Below are 15,152 nucleotides of genomic sequence, written 5' to 3'. Positions count from 1 at the left end.
AGGGTATACAGACCTACACAAGCTCAAACCTGACAGAATTGCAACACAGAGGAAGGGAAGTGGGTACAAAGTCTCTTCCCAAACCAATAAGCTATTTACAAATGATAGGGCCTGGGAGGGGGAATGATACACTCCAGAGCAAAAACCCATACTCAGGAGTAGTTGCCCAACACAAATCCATGGTTTTTAGTGGCTTTTTGCTTTGCTTTTAAGAGAGAAAAATATGAAGTTTAGTGGCAAGGGATACTGAGAAGGATATGGGAGGAACTTGGGGATGGGAAAGAATGTGATAGATAACTGGGCATGTCAGCCCACCCCTTTAATCCCAGCCCCTTGAAGGCAGAGGCCTGTGGATTTCTGTGAGTTCAAACCTGGCCAATCTACACAAAGTATTCTAGGAAAGCTGGAGATACTTAGTGAGACCTTGTTTCAAAGAAGAAATTATTTTAGGGGTCTTTTGGATATTCCTGACCAATAGTCCAAAAGAAGGCTTCTCATGCCAAATGTTGGGATTTATGTTAGATTGTTCAAGAGACTCCCAAAACATATTGTTAAAGACACCATGTACTTCATATGCAGGGCACAAAGGCACCGGAGCTGGATCTAGCTGAAATTCATTACCTGGAGACTAGCTTTCATGGTATCAGGTGCCTTGTAAGCTCCATAGGAGGGAACAACCAACATTCCTATCCAGCTATAATGCCTATGAACCACAATGATCAGCATGGCATAGTAGCCTTAAGGTTATAATAGTGGCATGCAAACTTTGGCAGTAACTAACAGCTCCCTAATTGGACTTGAGATTTGCTCACCAACAGGGAAATCATGCCCGGTATTAGAAACCTACCCACTACACAGGACTAGTGAATTCATGGATCTTGGAGAAGAATTTACAACCTCTACTTTACTAAACCAGCATAATCCCTAACTACATTCTAAAGATTTGTCCATATAACCAAGGAGGAGTGTCATCCTCACACCTTATCAAGGAAAAGTCTCTTTGCATTACATTAAACTACAACCAATCAAATGTGGTGGAGCTCAGCCCAACCTGTACATCTACAACACAACTCCTGGACCTTAGACTCAGGGGTTATTGTGGAAGAAGGGACAGAAAGATTGTAAAAGCCAGAGGAACAGGGTGTTTCACTGTAAAACATTTCTCCTAGGAATGTCAGAAGTTATACCCATAAAGTCTCACCATGACTGCCTAAACATCAGCTGAACAAGGAGTATACCAGTAGACATGCTAATATGGATGGGAAGAAAGCACAGGAGGCCAGCCTTATGCAGAGAATTACAGGCAATCCAGGATTGCTGAGAACAGGCAAATAGACTTCCCTAGGGAAGAGCACACCAATTGGTTATCCAATATCAAATGGTCAGCCTTGAAAACATACATTCATGTTTCATCAGCTAGACTGAACAAGTTGTGTTTATGTATTTAGGAATATATATTATGTATGTATGTATGTATGTATGTATGTATGTATGTGTGTATGTAACACAAACAAAAAAGAGGCCATGAACTTGGAAGCAAGAAAGGATAGATATAAGGGAGGGTTTGGAGATAAGTAAGGGGAGAAATTATGTAATTATAATCTCAAAAAACAAAAACATTCACACACATGCATATACATATATATTTTGAAATTCTCAAATAATAAATTCTAAAAAATTACTAGTTTAAAGGGCATGTGGTGGTAGCACATGCCTTTAGTGCCAGCACTCAAAGCAGGGAGGGAGGCAGGGAGAATGTAAGCAGATCTCAAGAATTTGAGACCAACCTGGTCTACACAGTAAGTTCCAGGATAGCCAAGGCTACACAGGGAAACTGTCTCGAAGGAAAAAAGGGGGAAAGGCATGCTTATTTCCAAGCAGAAATTGGTGGTAATGATCATAGTAATTGACAGGTAATAAGTGGTCACTTGGAAACCAGTTCATTCTTTCACCATACGGATTGCATGTTTGAAAGTTCTGGATCATATGTGTGCACCGTGATATCTGACCTATTTGTCATTTTTGAAGGAGAAATTTGTAAGATTTGTTTAAAAAATGGTTAAATTAGTAAAAAATTCAGAAATAGTATGTTGATACTCTTAAAAGGAGTAACATAGCCGGGCGTTGGTGGCGCACGCCTTTAATCCCAGCACTCTGGAGGCAGAGGCAGGCGGATCTCTATGAGTTTGAGGCCAGCCTGGTCTCCAGAGCAAGTGCCAGGATAGGCTCCAAAGCTACACAGAGAAACCCTGTCTCGAAGAAAAAAAAAAAAAAAGTAACATTAATCCTTTTTTTCTGTTTCTTTTCAGATTAAAGCTAAAAATTATGACAAGGTTGAAAAGGTAAGTTAAATATATTTTAAAGTTTAAGAGTTTCTATATGACCAATATGGTAAATAAATACAGTAAAATAATTTAAGTTATTGACTGAAGGTAGTAGTTATATCATAATACTTCCCTTAGAAGCTTAAGCATTCCTTAGCTTCCAAGAAATAGAAATTAAAGCTACTGTGAAATTCTAATTCATTCCAGTTAAAATGACTAACACCAAGAAAAAGATGTCAGTAAATCCTATTGAGAAAGAGGAAAGAGAAATCTTAACCATCGATAGTGGGATATAAAGTAGTGCAGCCCTGTGGAAATCAGTATGGAGGTTTCTCAAAAAATGAGAAGTAGGAACCAGGACTGCTGATCAATCCCCAGCCAGCACTGCATAAAAACCAGACATTCTAAAGCACACCTGTAATCCCATCCTGGGGAACATAAGATCCTGTCTCAAAGATAAACAACAAGGTGTGGAGTATGCTTTTAATCTCAGACGTATGGGTCTCCGAGTTTGAGGCTAACCTATTCTACATAGAGAGCTCTTGAACTGTCAGGGATACATAGTAAGATTCTGCCTCAGAAACAAATAACTTGCTATTATGGAACCCAGCTATATCACTTGCCATATACACTCAAAGGACTCTAAATCCTACCATAGAGACATTTGCACATCTATGTTTATTGCTGTACTATTCACAGCAGAAGAAATGGAACTAACCTAGATGTCCATCAACAGATGAATGGATAAAGAAAATACAGTACATATACATAGTGGAATCATTGCATTTGCAGGAAGGTGGATAAAACTAGATATCATATGTTAAAAATAAATAAACCAGATTCATACTGCAGTTTTCTCTCGTGAAGATTCTAGGCAATGATTGTGTGTGAGTGTGTGTGTGTATGTGTGTATGTGAGGGGGGGGGAGAGAGAGAGGGAGAGGGTGGGAGTGAGAGAGAGAATCAGAAACGGGCCAAGAGAGAAGAGTAGATTTAAGGAGAAAAAGAAGGAAGTTAGAAGTTAGTATGTGGAATATACTGGCCATGAGAACAGAGGGAGAGCTATTGGGGGAAAGGGAACCAGCAGGAGTGAAGTAAGACCAGGAGGAGTGAGGGACAAGGATCATAACAGGAAAATATGAAAATGCTTCAATAAAATTCATTTCATGTGCTAATTTAAACTAACGAAAAGTTTAGAAAAGAAAAATTTTATTTCCTTACTTATGTATTTACATGTGGTTCTGGGCAGAAGAAAAACTTTATGCATGTAAGTGTTTTGTGTGCACGCACGCGTGTGTGTGCATATGTGTGTGCGTGTGTGTGTGTGTGTGTGTGTGTGTGTGTGTGTGTGTGTGTGTGTGTGGGCGCGCACACATGCTCACACCACATGAATGACTGGTGACCACAGAAGTGGGCATCTGAACCCATGGAACTAGAGTTACAAATGATTGTGAGCTGCCAAATGGGTTTTGGGAATCAAACCTAGGTCCTTAGTCAATGCTCTTAACCATAGAGCCATCTCTCTGTCCTTCTTATTTACCTTTTATTTAGAAGAAAAGTAATTCCTGAAAAAACCTGACTCTATTTTTAATATGTTATTTCATTATGCAAATATGAAACTGATTTAATTGGATGCTGATACCATTTTCTTACATTTAAAGCTATTTCAGAGATGCCTTATGAAGGTTTTGCACATTGATTTATGGAAGTGTTATCTGTCATACGTCAGAGAAACCAAGGGTAAACTGCCAAGTTACAAGTAAGTGAAATCATAGTCTTAAGAATGCATGTTGAAGCTGGGTGGTGGTGGTGCACACCTTTAATCTCAGAACCTGGTAGACAGAGGCAAGTGGATCTCTGTGAGTTTGAGAGTTTGAGGTCAGCCTGATCTATAAATTCAGTTTCAGGACAACCAGGGCTAATCAGAGAAACCTCTTTGTGTGTGTGTGTGTTGCGTCTGGGGGGGGGGGGCGCATGTTATCTCTAGCCAGTCATTTTTTCATGACTCATACTATCTCTCGTCTCTGAGTTACAGGTGGGAAGAAACTAAGTATTTGAAAAGTCAAAATTCTCCAAGAAATCAGGAAAAGTGCTTTAGAGAAAGCCATTGGTGTTTATCTTCTGCTAGAGAACTGACTCATCCAAATTTTTCTATATTGAAGAACTGTGTGTTTGCAGCACAATAGCACTTTTTGACAGGCTTGTCAAACTCTTTCAATAAGCTTTTTAATGCTTGTCTCAGCAAGTTATATGGTACAAGTTATATGTGCCACTTAAGATGTCCAAGGCAGCTACTTAGTTAATTCCCCACTCTGACTTATACCTACCTGTCTTCACTGACTCTAATTTGGATGTTCTCTGATGCATTTTGATAACAGGTTAGGTTTTGGTTTTAGATTTTTTTTGTTTAAGACAAGGTCTCTCTTTGTAGCTCAGAGTAGTATATGGGGTATGCTACATGGCCCAAGCTGGCCTTGAACTGATTTTATTGTCCAGACTGGCCTTTAACTCAAGGTAGTGCTCCTGCCTCAGCTTCCTGGGATAACAGCTGTGAACTGCCATACCCAGCTGGTAATAAATTTTTAAAAATATCTTTCATATTTACTTTAGAGAAAAAATGGCTCAAGCTTATGACTTTGCACTGGATAAAATCGGAATGGAAATTATGTCCTATCAGGTAAAGTTCAGATTTTTAAATATATGCACAAGGGCTGGGAATATAGCTCAGTGGTAGAGTACTAAGACCTCTGGGTATACTCTTAAATGTGAAAATATCAAGAAAGATACTAATTTTTTGTTTTATTTCTTAGATTTGGGTGGATTACATCAATTTCTTAAAAGGCGTGTAAGTATTGCCTTAATTTTTAATATATAAACAATTGATTTAGCTATAACACAATTAATGGTATTTCTTATCCAACTTCAGGGAAGCAGTAGGATCGTATGCAGAAAATCAGAGAATAACTGCTGTCCGAAGAGTGTATCAACGAGGTTGTGTTAATCCAATGATTAACATTGAACAACTCTGGAGAGACTACAACAAGTATGAAGAGGTAAATTAAGCCAGCGTTTATTACAAACTGTATTTTATTTGTTACACAGTGTCTGCTGCTGCTTTTGACTGTTGTTTTGCTTCACCGTGGATTAAACCCTGAGCTTTATGCATGTGAGGGAAGTGCCCTACCATGGAACTATATACTCCTAGACACATTGTTTTATATTGATTCTGATAAAAGAATTTATGTTTTATTCATAGTTCTTCATTAAACAGTAATGTGCAAGTATCTCTGTGATATGTTGGCTTCAGATCCTTTTGATCACTACCCAAGAGTGGTATAACTGGGTCATATAGTATATCTTATTTGTATTTTTTTAAAGAAATCTCTATATTGATTTTTGAATCAAGCTATGTTCCCACTAATAGTGTATAATTGTTCCTTTTGTCCACATCCTTGATAGCATTTATTATTATATGTTTGCTTAATGAGTGCTTTGTCTGGATAAGATAGAATCTCATGATTTTGTGACTAGAAAAACTCCTAAGCCAGGATTTAGAAAAATGTCTCAGCATTTGAGAACAGTGGATGCTCTTCCAGAGGCCCAGGTTCAATTCCCAGCAGCCACACTGGCTCACAACCATCTGTAACTGCCGTTCCAGAGAATCCAGCTCTCCTTTTTGGCCTCCATGGGCACCAGCCACACACTGGTGCACAGATATAACCAGGCAAAACAATACACATTTTTTTTTTAAAAAGAAGAAAGGAAGGAAGGAAGGAAGGAAGGAAGGAAGGAAGGAAGGAAGGAAGGAAGGAAGGAAGGAAGGAAGGAAGGGAAACTAACTAACTCTTGGCCAGTAAGATGGCTCAATAGGTTAAGGTACCATGCCTGATGGCCTGAATTCAATACTCAGAATCCACATTGTAAAAGGAGAAAACCCATTACTGCAAGTTGTCCTCTGACCTCCATGCATGTGCTATGGTATATTCGCCCACCCATCTATCCACATAAAATAAATAAAGAAAAAACATTTCCTAATAATAGGATTCTATGACCCACTCACAGTAGACACAGTAGCTATTGTTGTGGGGATGAAGGAGCATATGTATCATGATGAATGAGTAGAGGTCAGAGGACAACTTAGTGGAGTCAGTTCTGTCCGCCTTTACTTGGATTCTAGGGATGAACTAGGTCACCAGGTTTGTATGGCAAGTGCTTTTACCTACTAAACCATCTTGTGTGCTAGTCTACTTAGCTTTTTTTTCCCTAACTGAGTATGTAGTTTAGTGATAGAGTGTTTATCTAGTCTCCTTGCATGCAGGAGATTATGATTTTAGTCTGAAGATCTGTTTTTTAAAAAGAAAAGAAAAAAGTAATTAATAACAATAATTTTTTTTCTTCAGGGTATCAATATTCATCTAGCTAAAAAAATGATTGAAGATCGGAGTAGAGACTACATGAATGCTAGACGTGTAGCAAAGGTATGAAATTCTGTCAGGCTACTTAATTTAATATTATTGAGTCATTAAAATAATTAGCAAAGATTTTCTATGTAATTTTATTCTTGGTATTTTCTTGCTTTCTTTTGTTGTTGTTTTTTTTTTTTTTTTTTTTTTTTTTTTCTTATTGAGATAGTATTTCTCTGTATAGCTTTGGAACCTGCCTGGTCGATCTGAGACCAGGCTGGCCTCAAACTCACAGATATCTGCCTGCCTCTGCCTCCCAAGTACTGGGATCAAAGGCATGAGCCACCACTGCCTGGTTTACTCTGGATGTTTTCAATTTTGTTTTTTGTAGCAATGGCTGTCCTGGAACTCATTAAGCAAACCAGGCTGGTATTATTTAGAAAGATCAATTTGCCTTTGCCTCCTGAGTGCTGGGATCAAAGACCAGGCAAGATGATATAGTTCAATTGAAATAGTTCTTTAGGTTATGTTAAATGACAGAATGTAAGTTGGATTTGGAAGAAATTTTTTTCGTGTGTGTGTGTGTGTGTGTGTGTGTGTGTGTGTGTGTGTGTGTGTGTGTGTGTGTGTTTGTTTGTTACTGGGCATCAAATAATGAGTCTGTGAGATCAGACCCAGTGAGTCTGTGGATGTTACTGGACAGCACTAATCCAATGTGTATATTTGTAATGGGGCATCAGCTAACCTGGGGATTCACACATATTAGGAAGTATTCTACTACTGAGTTACATCCCAATCCAACAAGTTGTTTTTTTGTTTGTTTGTTTGTTTTGTTTTTTTTTGTTTTTTTTTTCTGATTGTTGATGAAGTAGAGTTTGTTTATGAAGTAGAGTCTTGCTATGTAGTACTGACTAGCCTGGTACTTTGTAACTCAGCTACCCTCAAATTAATGGCACTCTTCCTGTGTCATCTTCCCAAGTGCTGGAATTATAAGCATGAGCTACCATGCCTGGCCAGAAATATTTTTCCAAACAGAAATTTTACATAAAATAACTGAAGTAGTTGATATCCTTCTTTCATATTTGCTTATCTGAATATTGTATTACTCTGTAGTCAGAGTGTGGTTATGAAATAACATAACTCTTTGAGACAGATTTTGGGCTCTGTACATACCTTTTCTATTCATTGGAAAAGTAGCCAAATAGTGCAAACTATTAGCTTCTCCAGAGGTGACAATAACAATTCTACCGAATCTCCACTCGTGTTACCTCTTTCATCATACATCCTGCAGAGTGACCCTCCTCCACTGCCTGTAGAGATAGCTCATGGCTATTCTGTTTATCACTCCTAGGATCTGGTATTGGTTGGTAATACTGTGTTGTGTCTTTCCTTACTCGGGTTTTGTTTTAGTTGGTTGGTTTTGGATGTTGTTGCTTGGATATCTGTTTTTTTTCTAATAGGGTCTCATGTAGCCAATGTTGACCTTAAACTCACTATGTATCTGAAGATAATCTTGAATTCTAAAATCATATTAACAAAGTGATATTAGGTAGAGGAGAGTAAACATTTTAAACAAAGTATTTTAGACTTATCAACCTTCCCCCCCTTATATCTGAGTTGTTCTAGGCTCATCAAACATTTCTAAATGTTTGTTTAGGAATATGAGACAGTAATGAAAGGCTTGGATCGCAATGCTCCTTCAGTGCCTCCTCAGAATACTCCTCAAGAAGCTCAGCAAGTAGACATGTGGAAGAAGTACATCCAGTGGGAGAAGAGTAACCCTCTTCGAACAGAGGACCAGACCCTTATAACCAAAAGAGGTAACAAGAGTAGCCCTCGTGGGACTCCAACTACATGTGTCTTGGACTGTTTGATTTTAACCTCATGGATTGCCTCAAGCTCTGCTCCTGCTTCTGCCACCCACCACTCCAGGCTCTTTACTCTGCAGGTTAGGTTGGCTTCAAGCTCACTATGTAGCCTTGGCTGACCTCCAACTCATGATCTGTCTTAACTTCCTAAGTCACAGGAATGTGCTACCATGCCCAGATGAGGCTTTGATTTTTATTCCTAAATCTTTTGTTTTTCCACTTGTGTTTTTTCATTCATAATCATGTCTACAGATCTATCTTCATGTTCACATAGTCCTAGTTTTATTGTATCTAATCTGCTGTTGAGCTAATATAGCAAATTGTTCATTATATATACTGTATTTTTTAGTTCTATAAATTTCCATTTAATTTTTTTATAATTTTAATTACTCTATTGAGTTTCATGTGTTACAATGTAGTTGTGTTTGTGTGTATGTCTGTATATTTTAATTTTTAATTGTTTGTGTATATGGATGTTTTGACTGCATGAATGTCTTGCATACCGCTTACATGCCTGGTGCCCAAAGAGACTTGAAGAAGTCATTGGATCCTCTGGAACTGCAGTTACAGATAATTATGAGCTACCATGTGGGTGCTGAGAATCAAACCCAGGTTATGTGCAAGAACAAGTGCTCTTAACCGCTGAGCCATCTTTCCAGCTCCTGTAATGTGTCTTCTTTAGATTCACGAATGTGGTTATTACAATAGCTGCAAAGTCCTCATTTACTAATTCCTAAAGGCAGTGGACCATCATGGGATTGGTTTCCTTTGACATTTGACAGTTGGTCACATTTTCATGTTTTGTAACCTATATAAACAAACAGTTAAATTTTTTAACATTTTATAAATGTACAAATAATAGATTATAAAGACTGGATTCTTTGGTCTTCTCTGAAGAATACTGAGTTTTATTTAATAGGAAGTTCAATTATTTATTATCCATTTGGACTTTGTATAATGTGAATCTCACCATTGCCCCTGGACAATCAATCTACTTTGATTTCTGCTTCATTTTGCAGTTTGGGGGGGTGGTTTATTTCATTTTACATATATAACATGTGCACACAAAAACATACACACATGGAGATAGAGAAGTATCAGGAATTGAACCAAAGGCCTTGTACATTTGTTCATACTAAGCATATGCTCTACCATAGAGATATACCTTCTGTCTTCAGTTTATATTAATTTCAGAAGAGTTAGATTTATACAAATTACTATTACTGATGGATTGGAATTTCACTGAATTCTTAATTTTGTAGGCTCACTCACCTACATGACTTTATACTGTTTCTTTGCCTGTATCTATTTTGGGGCACTGGTTCAAACCCAGAACCACATGTATGGCAGATAGGAATTCTACCACTGAGTCACATCCTTGGCAGCCTCTGCCAATGTGTACCCTCCCTTCCATCTGTCTCACTTAATTCTCATTGACCAACTTCTGCTGCTTTGGTCTCCAGATGCCAGTCACTCAATGAAATTACTTAGGCTTTCTTTCTTCCAACATGTGTGTCTGTGTGTGTACATGTATGGTGGTTTTTTATGTTTGCTTTTACTGTCCTGTGTAGACTACATCCTTCTTGAATGTTGGCAGCCATGTTCACTTCTTTTTTTCTTTTTCTTTTATTTGAATTAGAAACAAGATTGTTTTACATGTCAATCCCAGTTCCCACTCCCTCCCCTTCTCCCCTACCACTCCCCCCACCCCCACCCCCATCTGCCAAATCCCCCCCCCCACCGTTCACTTTTGTGCCTTTCTTTCCAGCATCTAGTTGTCCCAATAGATAGTAATTTGGTAAATAGTGAACAAATCAGCCTCTGGATGATGGCATCAGAGGTTACTTTTTTATTTCAAATCATTCATTGTTAAAGATCATGTCTGAGTCTAATAATTTCATGTGTGCTTGTGATAATGTTGTTAGTGCTGTTTATCTTAATTGTTTTGTGCTTGTCTTCCCTTAGTTATGTTTGCTTATGAACAGTGCCTGCTTGTGCTGGGCCATCACCCTGATATTTGGTACGAAGCTGCCCAGTATCTGGAACAGTCAAGTAAGCTGCTTGCGGAAAAGGGGGTGCGTATCCTTCCCCATCCTCTTTTTACCTTTGTGACTTTGCTCTAGCAATAAGATCTACTGAAAAAATATAACATCAATTTTAGTAAAAAAGCATAAGTATTATCTAGGTTTAAACACATACCCATACACATATACCAACACATAACATTAAATATAGCAGAAGGGGAGCTATTTGGGAAGTGTGGCAGAGAGACGAGACAAGGTATTGGGTATAATCTCAGGAAATACAGTGGTGTATATATATGAAAATGTCATATTAAAACTCATATGCTAAATTTACTAAAAGTTTGTATATGAAAAGTATCTGTTGAAAATTTTAAGCTTATGTCAGTATTAATTTTAGTAATACTCATGATTATATTTCCTTAGAATTAAAATATGATTGCTTTTAAAATTTTATCAAAGTGCTATATCATTTAAAGAACTTAAATGGTTCTCCTATAGTTCTCCTAAGTAACGGGTGCTGGAGTGGATAACTGTGTGGTAGAGGCCCCTGGGCTCAAGCCCTAAAAACTTCTCTGCTCAGAGCAGGAATAAATCCTTGGTAATTTTTTTTAATGCAAATGTGTATTTTTAGTCTTTCAACTACATTGAAGTTATTGAGGATGTGCTTCCTTTTTCCTCTTAGGATATGAACAATGCCAAATTATTTAGTGATGAAGCTGCTAACATATATGAAAGAGCCATAAGCACTTTATTAAAGAAGAACATGCTCCTTTATTTTGCATATGCAGATTATGAAGAGGTGAGAAGACTCAGAAGGTTTGGAACTCTGTATGTGTGTGTGTGTGTGTGTGTGTGTGTCCGTCCCATGCTGGCCTCAAACTCATGCTTCTCCCTGAGCCTGCTGTATACAGGGATTGCATCTAGTGCTTACAGTTTTACTGAAGGACTAAGTTGTTTTTTGGAGGGACAGGGGAGCAGCTTCTTTGTTTTGTAGCCAGAGATGGTGACAGTAAACAGTTGTTAGTCCTCAAGTTCATATAAATTTATGTGCAATATAGGTGCCATTGTGTCTTGTGGGAACAGGAGTATAGGCTTCGGGCTCCTTAAAGCTTATATCTGTTCATTAGTGAGTATATACTTATATTCACTTCTCTGCCTCCTAGAGTCGCATGAAGTATGAGAAGGTTCACAGTATATATAACAGGCTTCTGGCAATTGAGGACATTGACCCCACCTTGGTGAGTAACCTTCTAAGTCTCTTTTTCACCATCATACTCTGACTTAATACAGCAAACATTTAAATCACACACAATGACATTCATTGTTCTTATGTCTTATTAGATCATGAGACCTTCTATACAAAACACTACTGGGCATGATGGCTAACACTTGTAATCTCAGTATTTAGGAAGTGGAGACAGAAGGATCAGGACTATATAGTGAGTTTAAGGATAACCTGCACTATATAAGATTCTGCCTCAAGAAGCAAATAAAGAAGTAAAGCATTTCCACCACCTCTGAAAAAATCCCCTTCTGTGACCCTTTGTATAACCCTTTACTCTGCCCCAATCCCTAAAAGTAATCTCTACTCTATTAATATTGTTTTTACTGCATCAGTATAAAATAGCTACAAAAGGTCTTTCTTATAACACTATATGATCATATTTTTAAATTAGTCTTTTAAAATAGGCATACTTAGTAGGAGTTTCATTATGGCATTTTCATGCATGCTTTATTTTTGCTATTCTCCTATCTCATCTCCTTTTCCCCCTTATTTGGTGCCTTTCCAATTCTAATAGTCTCCCTTTTGCTTTCATGTCACATATATTCTATTTCTCTTACCTTCTCCTACCCTTACGGTCTCTTTACTCATGGTTGAGTTTACAGTTTCATGGTTCATTTGTGGTAGTTTGAATGTAATTGGCTGTAATTATCTCAGAGAGAGTGGCACTATTAGGAGCTATGGCTTTGTTGGAGTGGGTATGGTCTTGTTGGAGGAAGCTTGTGGGAGTGGGCTTTGAGATCTCCTATGCTCAGGATACCACCCAGTGTCTCAGTTCACCTCCTGTTAACTGCAAAATGTAGGACTCTCAGCTACCTCTTCAGTATCATGTCTGTCTGTCTGCCGCCATGCTCCACACCATGATGATAATGGGCTGAACCTCTGAACTGTAAGCTGCCACCCCAATTAAATATTTTCTTTATAAGAGTTTCCATGGTCATGATGTCTCTTCACAACAAATAAAAACCCTAACTAAGGCATCATCTCTCCTAAATATACATATGTACACACGTATATAAAAATCAAAGTTTAGGATCTACATGTGAGAAAACACATGGAATTTGTCTTTTAATCTGGGTTATTTTGCTTAAGATAATACTTTCCAGTTCAGTTCATTTTCTTGAAAATGTCACAACTACATTTTTATTTATGGCTGAATAAAATTCCATTATGTATATATATACCACCATTTTTTTTTTCTTTTTAGCTTTGGGGAGGCGGGAGTATTATGACAGGGTCTGGTGTAGCCTAGGTTGTTCTTGAGGTCATTGTGTAACTGAGGATAGCCCTGAACTACTAATCCTCCTGCCTCTACCTCCTAATTGTCTAGGGGTACAACTGTGTACCATCACACATGGATTATATCACATTTCTTTTATTTTTTCACCTGTTGATGGACATCTAGGGTAGGTCTATTCCCTGGCTATTGCGAATAGAATAGCAGTAAACATGGATGTGCATTTATTTCTTTGGGAGGACTTAGAGTCTTTGGGGAATATGCCAGGAATAGAATAGCAGGGTAATATAGTAGTTCTAATTTCAGTTTTTTTTGAGAAGCCTCCATTTGATTTCAATAGTAACTGTACTACATTACATTCCCATAAGCAGTATGTAAGAGCTCCTCTTTCCCCACATTCCCAACAACATTTGTTATCGTTTATTTTCTGGATCGTAGACTTTCTGACTAGAGTGAGATAGAATCTCAAAGTAGCTTTTATTTCCATTTCCCTGATGGCTAAGGATAGTTGACATTTAGATAAAAAATTGGTCATTTGGATTTCTCCTTTTGAGAACTTTCTATATTCAGTTCTCTGATTTAAAATAGATTGGTTTCTATACTATATTGCTTGTTTGTAAGACTTTTGTTGGGAAAATGTTTAATTTTGCAGTTATTTATATAGTCTAAATATTAACCCTTGTCTGAAGTACAGCCCATTTTGTAGGTTATCCCTTCATTCTGCTGATATGGCAATTTCTTTTGCTGTGCAGAAGCTTATTAATTTCATATAATCCTATCTGTCAGTTTTGGAGTTATTTTCTGTGCTACTGGAATTCTCTTCAAAAAAGAAAAAAATCATGCCTATGCCCACACCTTGAATTCTTTTCCTTATGTTTTCTTTTAGCCATTTTAAGTGACAGGGGTCTTATGTTAAGGTGTTTCTGCTCTAGTTGGTGGCATGAGTAGAGAGTAGAGCTTAAAAATGAGGCAGACTAAAGTCTCATGAAATAGTCAATATGGCACAATTTATTGGTATGAACTCAATTCTGAGGGTTAATCAAGCTCATATGAGCAAAGCTCACATGAGTTTAGGTTGTACAAAATCATGGGGACAACCCATGCTCAGAAACATCATCTGAATAATTCTAGTAAATGATGATTAAACTCACTCCTATCTGCTACACCTGGGAGGGGCACCTGCTATGGAGGAACAGAGGCTACGAGACTCTTTTCTTTTTTCCTTGGAATTTTCTCACAAGCTTTCAGAATTTTCCTCACATAGCTTCCTTCATGGACCATGTCCCAACATTAAGATATTGGAATTTTTATGGCAATTGTGTTGAATCAATAGATTGCTTTCAGTAATACCATTATCTTCACATCATCATTCTGCCTACCCATGAACATACATCTTTGTTTATCCATCTTCTCATGTCACTTCAGTGTAGTGCATCAATATTTTAAACAGCTTTCATCATCGATGTCTTTCACCTCCCTTGCTTAAGTTTCTTTCTAAGTATTTTGTGTTGTTTTTTTAAAAAGTGATTGTGAATGGGCTACTTTTCCTAATCTCTTAGCAAGTTTTTTGTTAGTATACAGATTTTTATGTTGGTTTTTGTATCCTGATAGTTTGCTGAAAATATTTATCAGATCCAACAGTTTTCTGATGGAATATTTAGTCTTTTTTTTTTTTTTTAAAGATTTTATTTATTTATTATGTATGCAGTCTATACAGTCTTGAGCCTGCATGCCAGCAGAGGGCACCAGATCTCACTCAAGGTGGTTGTGAGCCACCATGTGGTTGCTGGGAATTGAACTCAGGACCTTTGGAAGAACAGTCAGTGCTCTTAACCGCTGAGCCATCTCTCCAGTCCCCGAATATTTAGTCTTTTAAGTACAGTTTTGTCTCATTGGCAAGTAGGAGATAATTTTTGTTATTGTTGTTTATTTTGAGAGGGTCTCATTATATGGCCATGGCTGTCCTGGAGCTGGACTAGGCTGGCCTAGAACTCACCTGCCTCTGCCTTCCAAGT

At 37.7% G+C, this 15,152-nt stretch overlaps 1 protein-coding gene across 1 annotated transcript in view; it reads left to right on the top strand.

Moving 5' to 3' along the window:
- Cstf3 (cleavage stimulation factor subunit 3) overlaps positions 1-15,152 on the top strand; it is an 84,467-nt gene that overhangs the window by 54,622 nt on the left and 14,693 nt on the right. The window contains exons 4-13 of the mRNA XM_027422337.2: positions 2,310-2,342; positions 3,985-4,082; positions 4,934-5,000; positions 5,134-5,168; positions 5,250-5,376; positions 6,724-6,801; positions 8,384-8,546; positions 10,560-10,669; positions 11,301-11,417; positions 11,782-11,856. Of these exons, the coding sequence (XP_027278138.1) occupies positions 2,310-2,342; positions 3,985-4,082; positions 4,934-5,000; positions 5,134-5,168; positions 5,250-5,376; positions 6,724-6,801; positions 8,384-8,546; positions 10,560-10,669; positions 11,301-11,417; positions 11,782-11,856 (903 nt within the window). The remainder of the gene's footprint in view (positions 1-2,309; positions 2,343-3,984; positions 4,083-4,933; positions 5,001-5,133; positions 5,169-5,249; positions 5,377-6,723; positions 6,802-8,383; positions 8,547-10,559; positions 10,670-11,300; positions 11,418-11,781; positions 11,857-15,152) is intronic.

Source organism: Cricetulus griseus, chromosome 6 (assembly GCF_003668045.3).
Source record: "Cricetulus griseus strain 17A/GY chromosome 6, alternate assembly CriGri-PICRH-1.0, whole genome shotgun sequence".
Lineage (NCBI taxonomy): Eukaryota > Metazoa > Chordata > Mammalia > Rodentia > Cricetidae > Cricetulus > Cricetulus griseus.
The sequence above is the reverse complement of the archived record's forward strand: the minus strand, read 5'-3'. Positions and strand labels throughout refer to the sequence as shown.